The sequence below is a fragment of the Tauraco erythrolophus genome, chromosome Z (genome assembly GCF_009769465.1).
Source record: "Tauraco erythrolophus isolate bTauEry1 chromosome Z, bTauEry1.pri, whole genome shotgun sequence".
In the NCBI taxonomy this organism is placed as follows: domain Eukaryota; kingdom Metazoa; phylum Chordata; class Aves; order Musophagiformes; family Musophagidae; genus Tauraco; species Tauraco erythrolophus.
In genome coordinates, this window is record NC_141496.1 from 34,828,669 (window position 1) to 34,853,985 (window position 25,317).

Genomic DNA, 25,317 nt, shown 5'->3' on the forward strand with positions numbered 1-25,317 from the left:
GAAACGAACGTATTTGTTCACCCACGTGAGCTCTTCAGTTCATCAGCTGTGTAAAGCACTACTACTAGTGTCTGAGTTACTCTGTGCAAAGCAAAGTCAGATCTGCCAACTCAACATCCTTCTGTGCCACTTGGAAATATTTTATACAACGATTCTGAAATCGGTTATTCCTCTGACCACATGTACAACCACAGAAAATTCAGTATTTGCATGTCAGTTTTGAAACTGCAAATTGGAAGAATACATGCACCATTGTAGGAACACATGAAATTCATTTGCCCAAAGACACCTACCTAAGGCTCTACCAGAGAGTCACTACCATTACACTAGAGCACCAGATGATATATTGCATTCTTGTGAAAGAGAATGAGTACTTACAAATGGACAATTTTGGATAAGAGGGAAATTGAACTGAATATGTACTTACATATTTGCCAGCTTGAGATTTTAAAGAATTAAAGAATGCAAAAGTTCTGTGTGTTTTTTTGTGCTCTCGCGCCACACTCAATGGCTTGTCTGATACTCCTTTGAGAACAAAATACATTCAACATTGGTTTAAAATAATTTAACAGGATTCCCTTAGGAGCTGGAAAGCACCAAAGACTAGAAACAGTTTGGACTTCACCAATAAATCAAACAGACATATATAAAAGCAACAGAGACTGTAACACAGGTAAGATTTATTATAAAAAGATTACGAAGTAATTTGTCGAAAACATACATAAATACTGTACCTGTATTTACTTGTCATTCAGCAGAAGAGGAATAAACACAACTACAAATAAACATTGTGTGGGGAGGCAGTATAATTTCCATCACTGAAGGCTTTTAAAAACTGCCCAGGGAAAATCTGTTAGGAATGTGACCTTTGAGATCACTTCCAGCCCTACTTCCTCTTACTCTGTTAAGCTCTACCTGATTTGGTTTGTCCCTTACTTTACTGTACCATAACACTTTATCGTAGACGATCTGTGGGATCTTATAATAAAATAAAAAAAAATGAGAACATTGATATGGCATGTCAACAACTTGAAATTTTTTTTCAACTAAAATTTAAATTTTGTAAAAGATACATTACTATCTTCTGAGGAGTCAGGAATAAAAACTGAAGAACTAATTTAAAACATCTGAAATGCATTTAAATTTCCCTTCAGTAAGCACACCTCTTTTATCATTGGACCCTAAAGCAAAATACTGGGTGAATAACTTAATTCCATCAATAGTTTTTTTGCAGGAAATAAATTACACAAATGCAGCAAATAATCATAATTTTAACGGAGGTAAGTGACAGGATCAAGGACGTATAGCTGTAATCTGAGGCAGATACAGATGTAAAGCACAAGTATTTACCTTATTTTTCTTGTTTCCAAATCACAAGCTTGTATCACTTCATTTATGAAGGAAAGGGGTGAGAAGCAAATGCTGACCTTGAGGCAGCAGATTGAAATAGTGACTGTTAATACTGCCAGTATTAATAGTTTCACAGTCAGATATATAGCTCCATATTACTTGTGGCTGATACACTAGTTGCAACTACATTTGCTCAGCTAAGTATCTCTGCACACTGACAAAGACAAACCAGATTCTGACAACTGGTGTAGGCTTGGTTGACATTTTGGTAAAACAACGGTAGCACAAACCAAGAGCTTCTCCTTAATGTCTCGAAATAAATGGCTCAATGCTACAAGTGAGGGGGAAATGATGTAATTTACTCAAAGTATCATCTGTTCTAAAATTATTTAACATCTTGAAAATATTTTTGTTTTCAACCACAAACCAATACAAACACAGTAATTGAAACACATATTAAAAAGGAAAAAGCAATATTATAAAGGAAAAAGAAGCAAGCATTTTCATTAAAAATTAGTATTGCTACCATGCATGACAAAACGTTGTTGTGCACATAAATAGCTTCTGCTATCAAACTCAATAGGCTAAATCTTAAAAAGAAAAGTCTCTTCTACTGCTTTACAACTTTACTGCTGGTTTAAAGCTACAGTTTTTCTGAAGTTCAGATGATATTTTTAATTACCAAACTAGCAAAAAGGCAAAAATATCAACGAGTAAAAAAAAGTTTCAGCAACAATATTTTTAGCATGTGTCCTGCTTTTGGCTGGGATAGAGCTAATTTTCTTCTTAGTAGTTAGTTTTGGATTTAGTACGGGATTTGGTATGAGAAGAATGTTGATAACGTATTGATGTTTACAGATGCTGCTAAGAAATCAAATGCTTCCCATGTTTTGCCAGTGTGCAGGTGCACAACAAGCTGGGAGAGGGAGCGTGGCTGAACTAATGGACCCAGAACTCCTAGTTTAGGATTCAACCTTAGGTTTAGGATTGAGATCCAGTTTGGCCAATGGAATATTCTGTATATTAATCAGTGGAAAAGCAAATGCACTGGATCCACCTGATGTTTTTGTATACATAGAAAAGCAATATTCAGAAAATTGGATGGAAACTCTCATTCCTGGACATGAAATAACAAGTTAAACATATAAAACACATGAATTGCTATTACTAACAAATGCAATTTTGGGTTACGTAAAAACACATTTTATGAGAGGTTTTTGTTTACACTGTCACTTAGATAGTGATGTGACAACTGGTCACTGGAACGTGAGCCTTCAATGAACAAAAATTGAGAATACTCAGAAACCACTGATTTTAGTTCTATCATTTACTACTTCAATCTCTAATCAAACTTGAATCTGATTAAGTTTAAACAGTTTGTTTCTTTACAAATTGACAAACAAGAACCATGATTTTTGTAGGTATGTTATAAACTATTCAAGTCTTTCCCTCTTCTCTGCAAATAATGTATTTTTAAAACTGCTACAAATAACGTACCACTACAAAACATAGTATTTCAAATCATGCTGAAAAGATTCTTAATGGAACTGCAGTGTTATTCTTCCTTACAAACCCAAGTGTACCCAGTCTGCCTCGAATGGAGCTAATTTTCTTCATAGCAGCCTGTGCTGTGTTTAGAATCTGTGCCTCAAAGAGTGTTGATAACACAGGGATGTTTCAGCTTTTGTGAGCAGTGCTTATTTTCCCCAGCAAGTGGGCTGGGGACACGCAAGAAGTTGGGAGGGGACACAGCTGGGACAACTGACCCAAAATTACCAAAGGGATATTCCATGCCACATAAACGTCATGCTCAGCAATAAAAGCTGAGGAAAGGAAAAGGAAGGGGGGATGTTCAGGTTCATGGTGCTCGCCTTGCCAAGTAACCGTTACGTGTGATGAAGCCCTGCTTTCCAGGAAGCGGCTGGACACCTGCCTGCCAATGGGAAGTAGCAAATGAATTCCTTATTTTGCTTTTCTTGTGCACACAGCTTTGCTTTGCTTATTAAACTGTCTTTATCCCAACCCATGAGTCTTGTAATTTTCGCCCTTTCGATTCTTTCCTTCATCCCACTGTGGGGTGGGTGAGTGAGCAGCCGGGTGAGGACCTACCTGCCAGTTGGGGTCAACCCACTACACCATGCTCAGCAAATTAAGTAAGATCCAGCTAAACCTTTTTCCAAAACTCTCTTCCTTGTTCTTATTGTTGAGAATCAAAGCTATCTCACTAAGAAAAGCATTGAGGTGGGAAGAGGCTGTTGACTGTGTTAGCATACAAAGGTCACACCAGTACAACTGATGTCTGCCAGCTCAGAAAATGCAATTCCTACATTGCTGTTCCATTTAATGCTTTGCCAAGTCAAGTGCAGTGCTACAGTGACAAGTTTCACAGTGTGTTTTAGTACACATAAAAGTTCTTATAAGAAAGCTTTTAAGTCACAGGAAAATTCATTTTAGCTTTTTTACTTTGAATTACAGGGTTATTTTAGAGTTGTTCTTTAGAGTTCTTTTTCATGTGATGTCAATGTTTTTAGGGTTATGCAGTACTCCAAAAGTGCCTAAAACATTCTTACAAGAAAGCTATTGGAAGTGACAGATAGACCAGAAAGATATTTAGTTCTACAAATTTACACCACATAAATTTATACCAAGTAATGATACCTGAACACGGAAGAAAACAAATTAGAAATATGCAAGATGATGAAACCAAAAAATGGAATGAATGCCTTTTTCACTCCTTTGTCAGGCTATGTAAGACAGCTTATTTTTTTAAAAAAAACATCAGTAGTATCAGGGACGAAAAGCATTTCTGATACCATTTTTGACATTGTGAAAAAACACACAATAGCTCAATGCTACTCAAAGTGTTAAAAACAATATACGCATTCCTTTGTAAATTCTAAAACTGAAATAACAGCTTTGACTCAAGGAACCTTGACAAGGAGTTTTGGTATCAAACCCATTTAAATAACAGAATAATAATAAATGTTACTTATATTACACTTAGATTCAATATTGACTTGAAGATCTCAAGCGATGGAAAAACTTCTATGTCCTTTGGCAGTGCATTTTTAAGTACAAGGATAGCGTATTTGTTTTATTCCACCCAGTCGTCCCAGCAGATTAACACAGTGATGAGTGAGGGCATACAATTTCCTGTCACTAATTTTATTCTAGTACTTTTAAGATAAAGTAAATTCTATCTAAAAGAAGAAAGCAAATGCAGTCATATAAGTAACCTAAGTCTTTATAGCCCTTCATTTCTTCTTTTTTTTTTTTTTTTTTCTAATGTAGGTTATAACAGGCTTGAAAAGTGAAATACCTTCAGAGTACGTAACCCAAGGAAACTAGTAACTCAAAATTTTCCCATGGATTTTCTCACTTAGAATACTGTAACTGTTTCTGGATTGTCCTTTTTTACACCACCCCCACTCTATCCTGGTTACGCATACATATAAAAACCCCATAATTTTGCAACAATTCAGCACTAGAAGAGAGGAAATATATACAGATATTTTTCCTCCACTCTAGTGCTGATTTGTTGCAATGTCTTTGAATCACAAAAAAAGATAATCTGATTCAAAAAGCTAAAAAAAAATTAAAAATTGCCCACTTTTCCCACTTAGAAGAGAGTACATTAGATATGCCCAAAATAAGAATTAAACTATTAATCTGTTTTTATTTACAGATATTTTCACTGGAGAATTGCACATAGTTCAATATATCACAAGTGGCATGTTTGTTTTTTTCCCCACAAGTTAACACGCTTGTGTAAGATGGGAAACATGGTTAATTCTTTACAATGTGCTATAAAACACATAATTTCTCTACCCATGCAAACAGCAAGAATAACCAAAGCCATTCCTTTCATTTAGGTTTCTGAATGGCCTTACATGTTTCTTGCCAAAGCGTTGCCTCTTAAGCAAACAGCTTTTAAAACCAAAAGTGGTAACAATGACTTACACCCTTAAACTGAAGACAAGAAGGAAAATATTGCACCCAACATGCTATAGTTAATTATATGGAAATGGTGTGCTTTTATTTATGCATCTATAAAATAATAAAAAAAAAAAGGAGAAAAGAAAACACAGTTCCGCCCGCGTAGGTGGGCAGGATCTGCTCCTTTGGTTTTCTGAATGACCTTTTCAACAATGTCATGGAATTTTAAATGGAGTCTCTGACTATATGGAAAAATCAGTATATCAGGTTTTATTATAGCAAAATTGAGAGTGCAGAAAGGGATAATGACAAGTTTTGAATGTAAAAATGTGGTATTTTGTTTTACAGTTTATTTTTGCCAAAAACACAAAGGGTGAGAAAATGCAATATATAAATGTGAAGTTAAAGAATAAGGCTGTGTGAAAGAACATACGACACTACAGAAACTATGAGGCAACAAGCTGCTTTTTAAGGCTAGAATTCATATCTGCAGGGATATTGTACATTACAGTGCATAAGATCAAAGTGGGAAAGCAATAGGCATCTGGGTTTCACGCTGAAAGTACAATTCTTATATATATGTATATAAAGAAAATAGAATCTAAACAAGAGGTAGGTCTCTATGGGTTATGTTATATTTTATTCTTTCTTTTATTTTTCATATAGGTACTACACTCTCTGGCATAAGTGATTATTCTGCTTATGCAAAGAATGACTTATGAAAAAGGTATGGCTTACAGTGATGGAACTTGTCAAAAGAAGGCACAGTAGAAAAAAGAAAATGGTTCCTGCACTTAACCTGCAGATTCAACACCGGGAAACATATGAAAGCAGCCTCATTTTCCAAAGAAACAGAATGGTCACTGACACCAACTGAATGCGAGCCTGCTTGGTGCTCAGTACCTTTGAAAAGGTAGGTTGTTTAAATACAAATAAGGGTATAGAAGCCTAATTTTAGGCACTTTTTAAATATCTTGACCAAGGATAAAAGGCAGCACTGTATCAGAATGTCTTGCTTTGATAGCCCTCAAAAAAGGTAGGAGGTCTGGCTAGGTAAGATGAGTGAAACTCTCATTATGTTTAATCTTTCTGCTTTCTTAACATAATGAAGAACTACTAGGTATTATACTGAAAGTGCTTTTTTCTCAGGAATACTTGATTTTCTATTGTTGTTCTGTTATTGTATTGAAAAAGTGAATGAAGTACCTATTTATTCTGTGCTTTCACAATAATTTAAAAGAGAACGCAGAGACAGCAGTAAGTTGGTATTTTATGTGAGAATCTAGAAGTCAAAGATGTTTTACAAGGCCTCTACCTTCTGAAAAGAAAGAGGTGGTATAGAGGACACTCAGTATCTTTCAGGTCAATGTCCTGCTGGTCAGCAGGTCACAGAACAGCAATTAAGTTGCCTTCAATTCCGTTTTTATGAAAAGACCTAGGGAAGACACCAAATGAAACTAAAGGACTTGGGAAGAAAACTGGGGCATTTATTAAAATAAAATAACGTGTATCAGTTGAAAACAGCAAAAAACTGTTAGTTTTGTTAGCTTTCTCCTTCCAACATTTCCCGAATACAATCACTGTAAAATAAGATAATCACCTCTTTCGTTACACCTTATTGTTTGACAGGATGTGTTAAGCTGGTGTCCCTAATGACTACAGTAATACCTGCTGTTAAGGGTATGTGAACATCTGAATGTAGCCAACAAGCTACTCATGACTCGTTTCTTCTCTACAGATCAATATGAGAATCTTATGGATCAATTCATTTCCTTTAGTGGAGCGAAAACCAGCATGCTTCACAACAAAAGGCAGTTATAACAAGCAGCTGTGATACTTACATGTAATTCCTAACAAAGGAATGAACAAAGGAATACCTTAAAAAAAAATAATGTCGGTTTTCATTATTATAAAGCACAAAATTCATACTCACATCATTTTTTCTGTTCAGTTCTCTGTGAGAAAGTACGACCCAATCTGCTAGAATATTTATGTGTTTGGTAAAAAGCACTGAGGTTTCGCTTCCCAGCCAAAAGGTCTTCAGAAGAACTGTCTGTGGCATGACTTGCTGATGCTGTGAATTGGACCCTTCAACCAAACTGTAAAAAATGAAAGTGAAAAACCTAAATCTTCATGCCACTTGGATTACTATAGTTAGCAGACAGAAACCTTGTCTTCTGTCAAAACACACAAAGGTTTGGCAATGTTTAAGTAGGGAAAGATCAGATGCAATTTCTGATGAATAGTAAGTAAAATAATGATGACTATTACAGTCAGACTGAAGGAATTCTAATATTGTCCTAATGATACATAAAGTAAAGGCTGCCTTTACTATCTAAAGGCAGAGCAAAACCAAGACTTTTCTTATACTTCACAAACTAAGATAATAGTCTCCCTAGCAAAAGACAACAGTTAATTTTTTTTTAAAAAATCAGTATGTTCAAAATGCTGCTTTTCTACCTTAAAGAATGAATACTGAAGCATTGCAAAGCTAAAAATACAACTTTATGAGCAAAACTAAATGCTTACTGAAACTTGCAATATGGTGAAATAATAAGCTGTGAAAACTTAGAGGCCTTAAAACATGATCAACTTACAATAAACAAATTGAGAACTGGGAAATATAAAAGGAGATGCTGAACAACTGTATCTCTGTGGAACAGTATCTTATTGGGGACATATGAAAATCAGGACACAACCTGCCATAGACACAGAAATACATGTGAAATTGTAAAAAAGTAATAAGAAAGTATTACCCTATAAAACCCACCTTTTTGCAAGAAACTCTACTTCAGCTTTTACTATATCAAAGAAAAACTTCAATAATGTTTTGTGAACTATCTTCTCTTCATCTCCTCTCCCTGAATCTGGGACTGTATGACAAATGGCTTTGCAATAAAGGCAAGAGCTGAAAAATAAACACCGAAAATATCCATTTGTATGACGGGAATCATAGTCTGATCTATTGGCAAAAAAGTCAGCTTTGACTTTTGACAATTTTGACAAGGAAATACCTTGCTCCCCGGCAACATTCATCATTTTAAAGCCTAACTTTCTGGTTTTAAAGCTGTATTTTCAAAAAAAAAAAAACCAAAAAACCCAACATGTTTGTGACTGGGGCTTTGTGTTGTAGATAAAGTTTTGTATTATAATGTAAACTAAACAATTTAACCATATTTAATTTTTCTGCCTCTACTTGAAGTACTGTACAATTACTGAATTTAACAGAACTTCTTTCAAATCCTTTCATTACAAGGTAGTCTTATAATACTTTATAGACATTGTAACATCCCACAAACCTTAGTTCAGACAACAGTTCACACATATTATTTCACAGGACTACAGTTTGTGATTCAGTCTCATGATTGTCTAACCTGATGGAGATAATTTTGATGTAAAGTGTGAACACATGTTTTTGCCTAGAATTCTGAGGATTGGAAAGCACATGTACAAAAAAACCTGCAAGGTATACAACTTCTGGATATTCACGTTCTGCCAGTAAGTACTAAAAGACAAAATGCTTTATCTGAAAGATAAATTCTCCTCCATTCCATGTGACATGTTCCTAATAAAAACTATTAAGTGTCCAATTATAGTGATTCAAGCACAGTGATTCAACGCCCTTCAAGACTATAGACATGCTTAGTCATACGCATTCATCTGTTTGTAATCACAGTTGTATCAAAGTACTTAAATGTTAGTTAAGATTTTATGACAGCAGTAAGAAGCACAGCTTCTCTTCCAAATGAATGGAAGAATTAATTTCTGCTGATGTAAATTACAAAAAATGAGTTCTCAAGCTAAAGCATAGACCAACTACCCAAACAGCTCCTATCTACTAAGTCTTGTATTTGTAGAGGCATAGGATATAACCAGACTTCCTGAACAAGATAGTAAAGCTAATGATTGAAATCAAAATATAACATAAAGCTTCATGTTTGGTTAAGACTGGAATTTGCTTTGTAACTGCAGATATAGATGCGTGTGTATACATAAACTTACATTCCAGAACAGCAATAATACATAGATGATTCTAATCTGTGGAAAGCTTAAAAAATAAAATAAATAAATCATTTTAAAAAAAAAGGAGCAGGACAAGAAAATGTACATTTTTTCCTTTCCAAAAACACCCCTCTGCCACTTACTGAAACATAAAGTCCAAATCTCAGTTACAATTCTAGACCTTCACATATAGTTAACTTGTCCTGGTGAAAATGTGACTTTGATACAATAGAATTTCAACCCTCCTCCCCCCTCCCTGAGTATGGTACAACATAACAATTATTGCATCCCACATCTCATTAAATTTTCTTACCTTACAAGCATCTCTATCAAGGACCATGTGCCTTTCTTACAGATTGGACACTGAAGAAGATCCAGATAATACTTCAACATAGATGGGGACTTCCAAGGAGGATCACATTGGAGAACAAGGTACAAAATGTGATGAAGTTTAGCATAAAATACTGCATCAATATTTCCCTGTAATAAAACAAGAAAACAATATTGGCTCCATACCGGTCAAAGATCCATTATCACTAAGATTTTATATATTTTCTTTATTCCTTACAAACCCAAGTGACCAAATCTAATCAGTGAAGTGGCATGGAATTTAATGCATAACTACAAACAGCAAAATTCAGAGTTTACAACAAAAATGAAGGAAACAAGGAGAACTTGCTTCAGAGTGATATTCCAGCTGAATGCATCACTGCTTAGAATGAACCTTCTCAATCAAGCTCTCTATCTACGGCCTATTAGGTTAAAAAAAAAGTCACACAAGTGATAAAAAAAAAATTCTGGGCCAATTCTTCTATCATATTTAGAACACTATATTCATATGTGGTGTTGTAAATAATACGCAGGCTTGTAAATAATAATTCAAAAAAAATCCTTAAGTAGTAAATTGTTCCCTTTTTAACACAAACACATTGATGAACACAGTGAAAGGTGAATACATCACTAAAACCCACGAAATACAGTGTCAGAAGCAAAGATCACAATACTTCGATTTCTTGCTTTAACATTTATAATACTTTAGTCTTCATCTCTCACCAATAGGACACATTCTAGAAGAGAATGAAGAAGTTCCACAGGAGGTGTAGAGTACTTTTGACCAGCAGCAAGTTCTGTGATTACATCAGGAAATAAATACTCTTCCACTAATCCTTCAAGTATATACCATGTGCCCCTGGGCAGGGCAGTATTTTTAACCTAGGAACGAGACATCTTGGTAAGGAAAAGAACAGCTTAATGAAAAAAACTTTGAAGAACTGACCACAAATCTCTAAGTAAAATGTTAGTAATACAATAAAACAGGAAGATTATAAATCAAACCAGAAATATTACTTATTGCCTGATCCAGTAAGCTGCTGCCATCTAGAAAGGCCTTCACTCTTACTGCACTGGGCTTTCACTGAAAAGACAGTAGGTTTCAGAATGTGCTTCTCTTCTCAGAAGATCTGAAACCTACCTTTTTAAAAAACAAATTACAATTCACACACCCAATAACTTGTCTATAATTTATTCTAGAAAGGTACACAAAGGAGTTGTAGTATTTCCTAGAGTGCAGAGTACATCCCAGAGTATATGACTGGAGGAGTAACATAATTAGTCCACTGAACAGCTAAAAAAATTAGAGAAAAATGTAAAATCATGAAATACATCATTTACAATTACACATTACAAAACTATGAACCATGTAACTGTTTTATCTCCCTAGTTCTCCTATTCCCATATAGCATGTCAGAGAAGCAGCTAATGCTACAGATAGCACAGATATTGATCCCAGTGGATTTCAAAGCTCTGAAGATCTTCTTAATGGCACAGGGCTTCCTTCTTATTCTCTGCCACTCAAGACAGCAAAACACTTAACTCTGCAAGCTTTCAGAGGACCCAGAAGGATCTAATGGCTTTCATGAAATGCTGTATCTTCCCTGCAATTTCCCTGTTATTGTCTGTACTCTCAGCTTTCCAAACCTTTATTGCCACAGATTAATGATACAAATGAAGAACTATTGAAGATCTCAGCTATATTGCTAGTTGCATCTTTCCTCTAGTCCAGGTTCAAGCCAAAGCTAAGATGCACAAACCAGTTGCAACCATGCTGATAACTAAAGCACAGCTTCCCTCTGCCTGTGATAACTTCTGTTTTGAAATCCAGCTCTTTTGTTACACCACACAGCCTGAGGCTCGGGTAAATTCAAACAAACTGGGACAGGGAGTCACAACTAAAAGAAGGAGAGATCCTTCTTGATCTGATCTAGGTGGTCCTGCTCTGGCAGGGGGATTGGACTAGATGATCCTTAGAGGTCCCTTCCAATCCCTAACATTCCGTGATTCTGTGAGTCAGAAAGACCACTGATTGGACTGCCAGGAATGAAACAATTACATAGATTTATTATTACCATTTTAGTCCCTAACAACTTGTAGACTTTACAGTCTCTGCCAAAAAAACTGGCTTCTAATGTACATTAAAGCCACTCAAGACATCCTATTAATTGTTTTAAAATTAGTTTAAAATTTAAATTCATGTAGGCTTTGAGTCCAATCGTGGTTTTGAGGTTGATGGAGTACACTGCTATTACAATCACAGAATCATAGTGTCATTTAGGATGGAAAAGACCCTTCAGATCACCAAGCCCAACTGCTCATGTAACACTGCCAAGTCCACCACTAAACCATGACCCTAAGCACCACATCTACATGGTGGTGACTCTACCACTTCCCTGGGCAGCCTGTTCCAGTGCTCGACAACCCTTTCTGTGAAAAAATTTGCCCTAATATCCAATCTAAATCTCCCCTGGTGCAACTTGAGGCCGTTTCCTCTTCTCCTATTGCTTGTTACTCAGGAGAAGAGACCGACCTGCACCTCGCTACAACCTCCTTTCAGGCAGTTGTAGAGAGTGAGGTCTCCCCTGAACCTCCTTTTCTCCAGGCTGAACAACCCCAGTTCCCTCAGCCACTCCTTGTGGCTTGTGCTCTAGATTCTTCACCAGTTTCGTTGCCCTTCCTTTGGACATGCTCTAGCACCACAAAGCAAGATAGTTGCAAAAAATGTTTCAGTAATAAACTAAGATCATTAGGACCTCAGGTCAAACCTGGAAAAACTTTTGAAAGAAATTACAATTGTAGTTAAATCACAGCTAAAGTCTCAGTGAATGAGCTCCACCTTAACACTAGATATTTAGTTCCTCTGCAAATGTTTAATTTCTCAGATTCCTAATATCTGCCGTTGTTATATTAACAATAAATAAAGCTGCTCATCTAGACAATTTTCTTTTAATCAAGTCTTTGTGCATCTGGCCTTTGCAACTCACGTTTATTTCAATTTTCTCATTCATACATGCACTATTAAAATCTTCACATTCTTTTGGAAATAATGGTTGCATTCATACTTTCGTGATGTTAATTATATGCAACAGCACACCTAAAGAGCAATCATGAACTGTTTAATGGCAGTCAAAGAACAACTTTTCTGTTGCTTGGATTTAAGATGTGTGAAGATGACCCAGTATATTGTGCATGTACAATCCTGTTCTACTGGCCCTCACCTGGTGATCCTACCAGCATCGCCTTTTTACACTGTGACTGAAACTTGCATCTCTTGAAAATTCTGGTACTAGAAGAAACAGTAACATCAATGCATTATTTGGAAAGTACACTGAAAAAAAAGCTGTTTTAGGAGGGTGTGAGGCCTTTTGCATTACATTAATGATAAGAAGGAAATAACTGGTTTTCGGCTTACTTGTGAGGAGTAACGGAGAATGATAGAAAACTGAGTTGATGATCTGTTTAATATCAGGAGATAGCTATTGTAGGGCCTTAATATTCAATAAGCTGTACAAAGCTGCACTGGCTCACGTTCTGGCTGATGAGGATCTAGCAGTTTCTCGTGAAGCACTGCAGGTATATATTCCATATACGCAACACGCCCTTTTTGTGAGACTCCTTACCTCTGGATTGCGTTTATTCAGTTGGTCTTTTTGAGCAAATCTGTGCTTAACAGCCTGTAAAAAAGGAAAAAAAAAAATCAACCTGCATGCTGGATATCAATAAGAATATTCAATATATACTGCATAAACCCCCCAAAATGGCAACTTTTGTTAAACACAGTTCAAGTAAAACATTCAACATAGCAATCTATTTATATTTATGTTTTTAATATCTGAATAGCAAAATTATGAAATAGAGGACAAGTGATCTAAAAGGAAACTAATACGGGCAATTTTTCTCCCCGTTTTTCTTGTTATTCTCTGATTCTTGTTTATGTGGTTGCTATGTAAGGACAGTTTTACTAGATTTGGTCTACTTAACCACATTAAAAAATATTAAGTGTTTTCAGTTTTTCTATGGCACAATGCAAAATTTGGATTCCTCTTTCAAGTTACCTGTAAAGTGAAGATATGGTAGTAGATGCAAAAATGTATTACTATTATTGCTATATTTAGTTATGGCCTAGTGTTACAATCTTACTAATACATGTTACCAAAAAAGTCTTTTAGGAGAGATTGTCTTTATGATTATGATTACTATATCTGCGCATAACTCCCTAATAGTTTGAGGAAAAGATAATTTGATAAGAAGCGTACTTGTTGTGTGCAGCATACAAGAAAAGTCAAAGGCGTTTATTTTTTAAAGGTCTGGAGGGTAAAGTCTTGATAAAATGTCACTGATAAAAGATGTAGCATTTGAAGGTGTATAGATTTAAGCAGCATGAGTCGTCTATTTGTTAATCTCGTGTTTAAACACTGTGTACATTGAGGATTTAAAAAATCTAATTCTTTTGCTACTAAGAACTTGTATTAATATACATAGAGGACCTGATTTTGCAGTTACAAAATCGTACAGTGCTTCATATAAGCAAGCTTCTACAAAAATACTTGCACACCATCATCTGCATCACTGTAACTTACAGAGATAATATATCCTAAATCAAAGTAATTGTTTTTTCTAGATACGACATAATGTTTTTAATTGCTAATGTAGCATTTTTATCAGGATTGGATATGTGACAACGTAAAAACAAAGGAGTGCATTTAGCATTATTTTTTAATTGTAATAAAAAACATTCATATGAATTAACAAAATACTTGCTCTAGGGTATGGTTAGTTTTAAAAATGTGTTAGTGTAATTCAGCTAGATAACAGGAAAGCCATAAAAAGACTGTAGTCCGATGACATTTTGTTGAACAATATTAGCTACTACTTGTCTCACATATGACACTAAGATTCCAAGTAGTCCACCATGTCTTCCACACACCCATGCCTACCAATTACCACTACTAAATTATATTTTAGCTAAAGGTCGATATTGTAAATACAGGATTATTAAACATTGCAGGTTAAAAGGCATTATTGCTATTTCAAAAGATGTTAAAAATATCTACTTTATTAGCTCAGTATTGAAAGATAAATTTAATCACATACATTTTATGCTAAAAATGCTGATTGTTACTTACCGCAGCAAAAAACATATGTTTTATAACAGCATTTTTGACTTCAGCAAGCTGCGTGTTAGACATGATTTGGTCTGTTTCTTGTGCATCCAGGAAACAGTTCATTTGGATATCTTCAGTATTTTGTACTTCATTCTGTGCAGAGCAAATTAATATCAGTTTTTTTTAGTTTCAAAGCTAAGGCTCTGAACCAGCTTTTATGTGCTAAGTCTGTACACACATTCTATTGTAAACCCTTGTGTGCATACACATGCTTATGGAATTGTTCACAGGTCTACTTTAAGTGCCAGATAAAAAGCTAGGGCTTTGGAAACAAACTACTGACGTTGTAGGAAGCTATAGCATAGGAATTATCTATGTAAACTGCCCCACAATTACATTTCCTAACTGACTGTAACTCTGACCCAATCCCTGTGGCTGAAACAAGAGCTGTGTTTCCATAATGGATTCTCTCTTTGGACTTTTCAAAAACTAAAAACAAAGCTCGCACCTTTTCAACTAGTCAAAAATGTGATAAGGATTTTTTAAGACATTTTTTCATCAATTTGGCTATGACCATGCATCCATTTTAAAAAGGCCACTACAATGAAATCTTTTCAGTTCTTGTCTATAAGCCTGAACTAAACTACTAATTTAAAAATCAAAAGTTCTCTTCTTTCAGTAATTTATTCTCCAAGTCCACCTAGTGTTTCCAGCTATTTCTTCAGCACAGGCAATGACGAAGTTATTTCTTAAGCTGGTTTCCAGCTCACTCTGAAAAGACTACCAGCGAAGCCACAAGATTATTTCTGTTAGTAAAAAATAACTACAAAAATATTTAAAAGTTATTTCAGGATACAAGAACAATACATTTCAGTAAGAGTTTCAGTGTAGGCTTTTCATCAAAGATACACAGACTAAGAATAAAACATCGTCTTTGATTTAGGCAAATACACGTGCAACTGCAAAACCAGCTTCCTCCTGCAGTGCCACGAGTTAAGAACATAGATACAGGTGAAGTGTTCCCCTCGGTTGCAGTGCTGACGGCCTTTTTTTTATGGGGAGCAGGTGCGGAAGGCCTAGGATAGCTTGCCTTCTAATTCAAACACCTAAATCTAATGGGCTAATCAAGCACAGGAAATTTGGGAAGTAATAGTAGGCCAAAAACCACACATACTAGTGCATGCAACCATAAGCTGTGAACAGTTTATACTACTGGGTTTTAAAGACAAAGTTTCAAACACTGCATGTGTTTCATCCAGTGCTCAGATTTTCCCTTAAATGTATAATTCAAACCAAAAGTATTTGGCTTGTGCACAACTGTGTTTCTAAACAAAAACTGAGTTTGTTGCACATCACATTAGAGAGTCAAGTATTTTTGATAACTTGAAAAGAGCTCTGAAGTAGTTTTTGATGAGCCAGGGATAACTGAACTTTGATGCATTAACGACTTTTTACTTCTTGTGGCACTTTCTGCACATTATTTTAAACATGGTTATAAAAATACTTATATTCGAACAATTTGTAGTAGTCTTGGCAAAATTTTATGAAATCCAGCATGCATCCAACAAAGCATTTAAAGTCTCTGTTTAAATGAAAAGTATGAGACTAGCTCCCTAAAATCATGCATGTCCTTTAGCATCTTGAGCCAATAAATTTGACACCTTGTAGGATCAAATTATTAACGACAATCCCAGAGTATTTTAACACTAGAGTTATGAGGCTGTGATTACAAGAACAGATAATGAAATATAAAGATGCAGCAAAGACTTGGTTCAAAAAAAAAACCCCACAGAATGAATAGCCTGAACATCAGTGCAGTTCCACTGAAAAAAATGAAAACACTGTTTTGCTGAATTAAGCATCTGGACATATATGTGGATATTTCAGGGAGGAAGGGAGTTTTTTTTTTTCTAGAAGTAGCAGTCAAATAGCAGGACTACAAATTTACAAAGTTGGAACTACATGCCAAGCGCTTTTGAGAGAGAGAGAGAGAGGAGCATGTCCATAACATTCTCTGATAAAGCCTAATACATTTGGACAAGTGTTGCGATTTGATTGTCTATGTTTTATTCTTTTCCTTTTAAGAGACTAGGAGCCTTGGCAGCTTTCTGAGTTCTTTAGATGCATTTAAATAGAAAGCTAATGCTCTCGTGGCCTCTGAGGTGAGTTACTTTAATGAAATCCAAGAAAAAAAAAAAAATACGTGCAAGTTAATGGACTGGTTAAGATGGAAACCTGTTATCACACCTGGGAGGAATTCAGGGTGCGCAGCAAGAAATACTTTACTCTTACAGAGATCAACAAAAGGTGAGGTAACCATAAAAACTTGACGCTCATTCCTCTGTTAAACGTAAATGTCTATCGTAGCTGAAAGGTGTAGCAGAGAAGTTTCCCTGAACAAGTTTCATTAAGAGAGTAAGCACTAGACTGAGATCCTCTGTTGATGTGTGTTTTATTCAGGGTGTAAACATTAGGACTGTTCAAACCTCTTCTCACCCTTTTGTAACAGCTTTACTGCTCATTAAAACAGGAAGAGCAAAGTATATGCTTTGGTCTGAAGAACCCAAAGAATTTTCAAATTAAGTAGGTTATTCCTAGCAACAAACAGTTTTAGCTCCTACTGGCTTGCAAAGGTAGTATTTTCAATCAGCAGTTGACTAAAAATCATCCCGCAGTCTGAGGAACCACCAGACTAAAACAATCTTCTGAGTACTTTGGGCAGTTCCAGGTCAAAATGCTAAGAAGTTCTGAATAGTGCATCTGGTAAGCAAATGACTATGAATCATGAGGCATATCTCTCTCTCTTGGGAAATAGTAAGAAAAAATCCTAGTTCTAGTGAATTCCACACATACAAGAAAAGTCACTGAAGAGTGACATGTCCTCTCATGGAGCAGATGGAAAGATGAAAGAAAACCAAGCTGCTTTTCTTGCTCTGCCTTATCTTTTGCATCACTCTAAATTTAACTCCTAATCCAATTTTGCAGCTGAATGAACCTAACACTCTGAACCATTTGATATTGCACTGGATGCCTTATCTGGCTTAGCCACTCCAACAAAAAACTCTCATCTTTCTGGAATGATGACCTCAAGCATGACTTCTCTCTTCAAATAAGGTCCATCCAGATCCTCATGTCTTAGTGGATCTGATGATGTACTGTCTTATGTTCTAGCGTAGTTAACAGAAGAAAGCTATTACAGAGACTTTGGAGAATCCTCTTCTACCAACCAAGAAATACAGAACTTGCATTCTCAAGAATTTAACACTTCTGACTAGTAAAAGAGAAAGAAGTTTTGTCGTGAATGGCAACAGGTTTTCTAACATGGAAAAAGACAAAGTTGAATCCAGTTTTTGCACAAGTGAGCACATGTGATTTGAGTTGTAAGGACTATAACATTTTCTGAAACACCAACGTCCCTTCTGACTCCATGGATGATGGAGTCAGTACCTCCCTGACTCTGCAAATGGAGAAGCATTACAGTATATAAACTTTCGGGATATGAGACATTCTTCTCTTGGCGTGCTAATCTATTCTCATAGAGTTACTGGGTGCTTACAGAATCCTTCAGTTTAAATTCATTTTGTTTAATTTTGTCTGGAAGTACAGAATGATCTTTCTACAGTAACGGAGAGTTAAAGGTATGGTCAGAAAGCAGTTCATACAACTATTTTAGGAAATTACAATTCTTGCAGCATCAGGCTCAGTGCGTTGACTGAAAAGGGAATATAGGTGACTAGCTTTTATTAGAATCTTAGCACAGAAATAGCCTGAGTGAGTTTCCTCTCCCTACCATACAGTCTCCTTACAAAATTCCCATTGCAACCACGAGTTCTTGCCAGCCATGAAGGACAGCTAACAAACTGATTTTGAGTTAAGAATTTTAACAAAATAATCTACAGACTACTTTACCATAGTAAATCTATAATGTGGGAAAAAAGGTAGTAATTGAGGTCAGTTGACAAAAGAAGTTGTTACGTTGGTCTTGAAGCATGAAGATACCATTACCTACAGCTTAACGGTGTATGCCAAACCCAGCGAAAAATACATATATTCACATACATAGGTAGACAGATAGATACATACGCACATTCCAAATCCTTACCAAATAAAAATAATATAAATGAAAAATAGTATTTTTTTTCTTGGTATTTTGTGAATAACTGTTTAGTTGATGGTCACCTACACTGGAATTTCCTCCTGAAGTCTAATTAATTTTTCCAGTAATAGTAGCACAAAGCAGGAGCCAAGGAAGAACATGAAGAGGAAGAAGAAATAATGTATGCTTCCTTGGTGTTATTTCTTCTGGTCTGAAACAAAAGACCACTTTTGGAAGACAATTCTTCTATTACAGAATTGCAGAATGGTTGAAGTTGGAAGGGATGTCTGGAAGACATCTGGTCCAAATCCCTAGACCAAGGAGGGCCACCTGCAGTCCGCTGCCCAGGAACATGCCTGGATGGCTTTTAGATATCTCCAAGGATGGAGTCTCTATGGCCTCTTCTGGCAACCTGTTCCAGTGCTCCACCACCCTCACAGTAAAAAAAAAAAACAAACAACAACAACAACAAAGTGTTTCATGACCTTCAGACAGAACCTCCTGTGCTTCAGTTTGTGCCCGCTGCCTCTTGTCCTGTCACAGGGCACCACTGAAAAATACTCTGGCTCCATCCTCTCTGCACCCTCCCTTCAGGTCATTATTATGTATACTCATGAGCCTTCTCTTCTCTTGGATAAATAGTCTCAGAATCAGAAAGTATTAATTAAATTACAAAATATTTAAGCCGATCATATTCCCCTCTATTATTAAGTAATCAGTAAACTTGATGTAAATTAGTAACAATGACAACGAAAAAACTAATTTTAGACATGTTTTTAATTTACTTACCTCGAGAAGGTAATCTCCTATATATTGCAAAGGGTAGTACTGAGCGTCAGACAGACATTTTTTGTTTTGCATAGGAAAAAATGTACTATTGATGAATATATGAGTTACATTGCGCTCTACATTTTGAGATGAACACAAGGTTGCCTTTCCAGCTTGAAGAACTCTAAATAAACATATTTAGAAAGATGCATTATGTTAACACTGCTGAAAGCTACATTACCATTCACAAACTGCAAGCATGCAAGCGCAAGTGAATAAGGCTTCTAGACATATGACACCGCCTAACCTTCATTAGGAAGATAAAAGGGTGCTTAATAGCCTTCAAAAGAGGAAAGAACCCACTTAATGACATCCTTCTCTTCACAATTTAACGCTATTAATTAAACTCAATGTACACCTCTTACATATCTGATAGAAAGCTCTACCTGTACACGCTTTCAAAGATCAAATTTGCTGACAGCAGCTATAATTTATTGCATTATGTCCCCCACAATGATGATGGTCTTTCAATTAAGTTTTACAATAAATTAACTGGTGTACCAAAAATGGAACTGCTTTTCTGAACTCTTAACATGGTATTTCATAATGCAAATCCGCTTTTTGACTTCATTTTGGAGTCATTTACTGCATTTGGTGCTGTCCAATATCAAACACAGAAAACAGATTTGTTTGTCTTTGTGATACCATTACATGTAAGAGTTTCATGAAGTGTAATTACCAGAATTGTTTCTATCTTTTAACAAAGACGCCACATTAAAAAAAAAATGGTAGAAGAAATAGGGTCTCTTGAAATGCTGGATACATGTTTTACTTTTCAAAATCCAGGAATGTAAAAAGAAAAGGATGCTGGTCTCGCACACTTACACATCCAACAGCTAGGCACTAAAGGCAGGAAACGCACACAACAGGAAAAAAAGGCACAGTGTTGTAAACATTGCAGAAAAATCAATCCCTCCCCAAAGCTACAGTGGCCTTTACACTGAAGACAGTACTTGCTGGAGACCGTATCTACCTGTCAGTGGCTTCTGACCAAGTGAAAGGATCCCCATGTTGGTGTATGGGAAACAGCACAGAAAAAGAGATTCCTTTCACAAAACTGCCTGTTCACCTGTCTTGCTGATGTAGTTGTTGTTAAAGGCTATTTCTATTGCAAACAGAGAGTTGTGGAAAACAGCATTTCAGTAGTGTTATCATGAAGATCTGCAAAAGCATTTTTTACGGAAAAAGAAACAGCATTCTTCACAAACATAGCAGGATGAGTGCATCTTTCTGCAAGACAGCACATAGTAAACTATTCCACTCAGCCAAGAAAATAGCATACTTACACTGTCTTCAGCTGACAACATGAGAAGACGGCAACTTCATCTACACCTCACTTTATGAACTGCAGACAGACAGGCATTCTGCAATGCAGCATGCGGCCCTGTACCATGATCAATCAGACAAACTGCACTTCCCTGTTTGGCTGTGCATCTGTGGCACATCCAGACCTCAGAACTACTCCTAACTAACTGGGATCTCAACAGAGGAGGAGAGTGGGACCGTCAACTGCTCCTGTGAGGAAGGCAAAGCTCTACAACAGTGTCAGGGGATGTTTCCTTTTACTGTATCAGAAGCAAACATTACTTAATATGCTGTGTTTGCAATTCAATGTAGTATTTAAATCATGGAATCCAAACATGTAGGAACAGGGCGGGGTGTATGTCTGAGAAAAGTAGTCCCAGAATTCTTGCACTTCAGCTCTTTTCCTTTTTCTGCTTTCCCTTTATACTTTTGTCTTTTCTCTGCTGAACTATCTGTATTTACATCATATCAGAAACATCTGTTACAGTACAAATTAGGTCTTCAGAGCTACAAGAAGCTGTCGCGTAGATGTGACACAAAAAACGATCAGGTCAGTCACAGTGTGGCCCAGACTCTTAAGACACAGTTCATAGCTGGCTCAGGTCACCCACCCAAGTGAAGTAACATATCCCGTTGCAGCTACCATTTGAATGTAACATCCACGCAAAGCAAACGATTACGCATGAAAAACGGGCGCCTATGTATCTTGCCTCATGAAGAAAGTTTCTGTAAGCAGTTTACTTAAGATGCAAACATAAGAATGCCTGTTATTTTTCACACTATAGGAAAAGAAAGCAAGAAAAGCACTGATGTTAAAGATTTAAAGTAATTTTATTATAAAAAGAATGGAAGTATATTAATGAAAACAATTCAGAGTTTGAAGAGCTACCAAACTCAGTAGGACAGAAGAACAAAAACGTGACCCATCATTCATTATTTAAGCTTTAAGACATATCCTCCTACCTTCTAATAGACGTCATTCGTTTATCACCTTCGTTAACAGGGAGGACAACTTTCCATCTGTGGAAGGCCCCTCGAGCACCAGAGCGTGTCAGTTCTTTGCGCCATCTTTTAGGTGCAGATTGCATTTGAGGTGAATAATGGGTGTCTTTTTCAATTTCGTATCCCCATTCGTACGTTGTTTCATCAAGCCATCTGCCACTTTCGGCACTATTAATTATGTACTCCTTAGTTAGTATCCACTTTCCTAAAAAGCAAATGAACTGTCAACCACAAAAGATTTTTTTGTGCAGACAAATGGCAATCAACTGAAGATCTAATATAAAATTAACTTCAACCTTTCTTGTGCAAATAAAAGCTGCAATTGTAAGTACCATTTTAAAAACTTCTTCCTACTACAAGAGTTCTCCTCTTCACGCTTTAAAATCAGAAATCTCACAATGCTACTGAAAATGATCGTTTTGCTTTCTTTTAATGATGAAGTACCTTTTTACCCTTCCTAGATAAAACACTCATCTATCTCCTCAAAAATCTGCAAAGAGAGTTTTTCAGCTTCCCAGATTTTGTTCTTATGACTTCCACAGAACATTGCTTAACCCTTTATTTTTAATATCGTTTGGCACTTTCACAAATGTACTAAAATGTGGCAAACTGAAGAAATATTTTACCATCAACGATTAACAAGAGGAATGAAAGTTTTCACATGTAAGCTGTTTCTTTTATATATTCTTAATATTACTTGCACTGCGAGTGTAGTGAGTATCGGCATTAGGGGGATACGGTTTTCGACTTTCGTCTGTCCCCTTTTTTCTTTTCACATCCTTTTCTCTCATCCCTTGGCTCCACCTCCTCCGCCTCTCCCCTTTCATCTTCCGTATGTATGCTTTTGATACTGTATGTAATGATCTTCCCCTTTCTCTCTGTCTCTCTCTTCTTACAGGTTCAGGTCAAGAGCCGTGGTTAGTACCCTGCTCCCGTATTGAAACACTACCTACAGAAGATACTGTAAGAGAAACTGACTCAAATTGTGTGAACCTAATTGGTTTCACAGAACAGCAGGGTTGACTGGCAAAATGTCTCAGTGCAGGAGCACAGATGGTACTTCTACATAACCTAGCATAGGTATCAGCAGACTTAGGACTGGAAAAGGTATGCTGTGCACAACCTATACGTTAAAATCACTTTCATTTCAAAGTTTCCATCTCAGAAGTAGTCAGCCAGGAAGTCCATGAAGACTGGCATCCTTGTTGTCATTTCTGTTCACCTCTAGGGAGTTCCAGATGGGTTTAAACATCGCCTTTTTACACTTACTTGGGGAAAAACTGCAGTAAGAATGAAGAAACGCTCTCTGCCATCAAGGGTGAGAGCAATAATTACACAAAAACAGCATCTCTTACAGGATTAAAAAGTACTGGATGGTACTGGGGATGACTTGCAAGTACAGAAACATGACACAGTTTTCCATTGCCATGCAGACACTACATATATAATTTCCATTCAGTTCAAGAAAACATCTCTAGATCTTTTAAATCCATAAATGAAGAAAACATTAACTCAAAGATTTATAATAGTTAAAATGAAGTGTTATGCCATAGATCTATCTGCATTTTAATATTGTTTCTCTCACGGAAACTTTTAGTCTATTTCCTTTTTGATTAGAGTGTGATCAGAATTTCACATTAGTAAAAGGAATCATCCATATATATACATATATATATATAAAAAAACACACAAACACACCCTCTTAAATTCTAGCAGTGACAGATAATTGAAAATGCATGCTAACGTGGTACATAAGTACAAACATGAAATCAAGAAACTTACTTAGATCTTTAAATCCAAATCTACGTTCAGTTATTTCTGTCTGTTATCTCTTAAACTTAAGATTATCCATCATAAAAAATTGCTTTAATATTTTGGTTTAAAACGACACAATGATCACATTTATCCAGTTAATAGATCACTATAGTGAAAACTCATAACTCCACAAGATTTTTTGAACTTATCATAAAATCTTTGCAGGCAACCTGTCTATAAAGAAATCTTAAAATACAGAATCATCATTAGAAAAGTATTTTAGTTGCTTATGTATGGGATTTCAGCATGAGGCCTTAGCCAAAAGAAAAGCAAGAGGAAACACCAGAGGCTTGTGTCAGAATGACAAATGCTTGGAATTTTCTCTTCCTGCACAAACCGGAACTTACAGACAGCAACATTTACCAGTGAACATGGTGTCAAAAACCCCTGCTGACTACAGATGTCCACACTCCCTCTGCCCCCTTTTCACGTGATCCATTTTTAAGCACCCATATCATGTGGGTATGACTTCACCATCTAACTAATATATAACGAAGCTTTCTGTTTGGGAACAGATGCAGATCAAACAAAGGAAGTTGGCAGGAACATCATTCAGGAAAAAATCCGAAACGAAAAGAAGTAAATCAGAACTTGAACATAACATTATATTAAAAATCAAGGTTAATGGAACAAGAAGAATGAGAGTTTGTAAGACAGTTCATTCACGAAATGAAAACAGGAAACTAGGAAGCTTTTAAGGGTCCTTTCCAGTCCTGTGTTATGATCCCTCGAAATTTTACAGCAAACCTTTTACTCACCAGCAGCACAGGCAGCTAAGAACTTTTCACTCTTGCACAGCTTTTTTGCTATAAGATGTGTACAATTTCTGTATTTCTAATAAAACAAAGACAAAACAACACACTTGTATCACTGGAAACGAAATTTCAACTTCCTTGGCTGTTTACAGACAGCTCTAAACTACCACGCAGTCCTTTATTTCAAAGCTTACACTATTCCTTTCTGCATTAACCATCAGGTACTTTAAGGGAACAATACCTTATTATCTAAAAAAACACAGTCCAGTTTGAACAGCCATTTGAGTAGTGCCTTTTTCTCTTCTTTTTTAAATCCAGTTAATTGGATTATCCGTTTCTGGTCTCCACCTGCCATCTGCTAAAAGAAAAACAAACAAAAAGGAAACATTGCCACGTAAAACACACACCATGAAACGTTGCCTGCATGATCCCACTAGTACTTCCTACTGGTTTTCCGACAGAAAGGGAAAACGCACCGCGAGGAACCAACGCTACCCGACGGCGGTACACCGCGTTTAAAGCTGTCACCGCCCGCCGCAGTCAGGACACCTTAGAGGCGGTAACGGGGAAGGGGAAAGAGCCCCAAACCTCGGCCTGCGACGGGCCGAGCTCCCCCAGGGCGGACACCGCGGCTCCGCGCACCCGGGGGCGGGTTCGAGCCTCCGCCCCGCTGCCGTGCGCGCCCCGGCGGGTGCGGGGGGCTGCCACCGCCCGCCGGGAGGTCGGGAGGGAACGCCGCCCGCCCTGCGGGGAGGCCCCGCCGGACAGCGACACGGAAGCGCGGCGGCCT

General features: G+C 36.6%; 1 protein-coding gene across 1 annotated transcript in view; it reads right to left on the reverse strand.

Annotated features, from left to right (window-relative positions):
- The window catches only part of SLF1 (SMC5/6 complex localization factor 1), a 38,612-nt gene extending 13,730 nt beyond the window's left edge, over positions 1–24,882 (reverse strand). The window contains 11 exon segments of the mRNA XM_086629845.1: positions 7,220–7,385; positions 8,057–8,194; positions 9,602–9,768; positions 10,342–10,500; positions 13,242–13,295; positions 14,748–14,879; positions 19,612–19,774; positions 20,476–20,493; positions 21,919–22,162; positions 24,531–24,606; positions 24,769–24,882. Coding sequence (XP_086485971.1) covers positions 7,220–7,385; positions 8,057–8,194; positions 9,602–9,768; positions 10,342–10,500; positions 13,242–13,295; positions 14,748–14,879; positions 19,612–19,774; positions 20,476–20,493; positions 21,919–22,162; positions 24,531–24,606; positions 24,769–24,882 — 1,431 coding nt within the window.
- Positions 24,883–25,317: the final 435 nt, after the last annotated feature.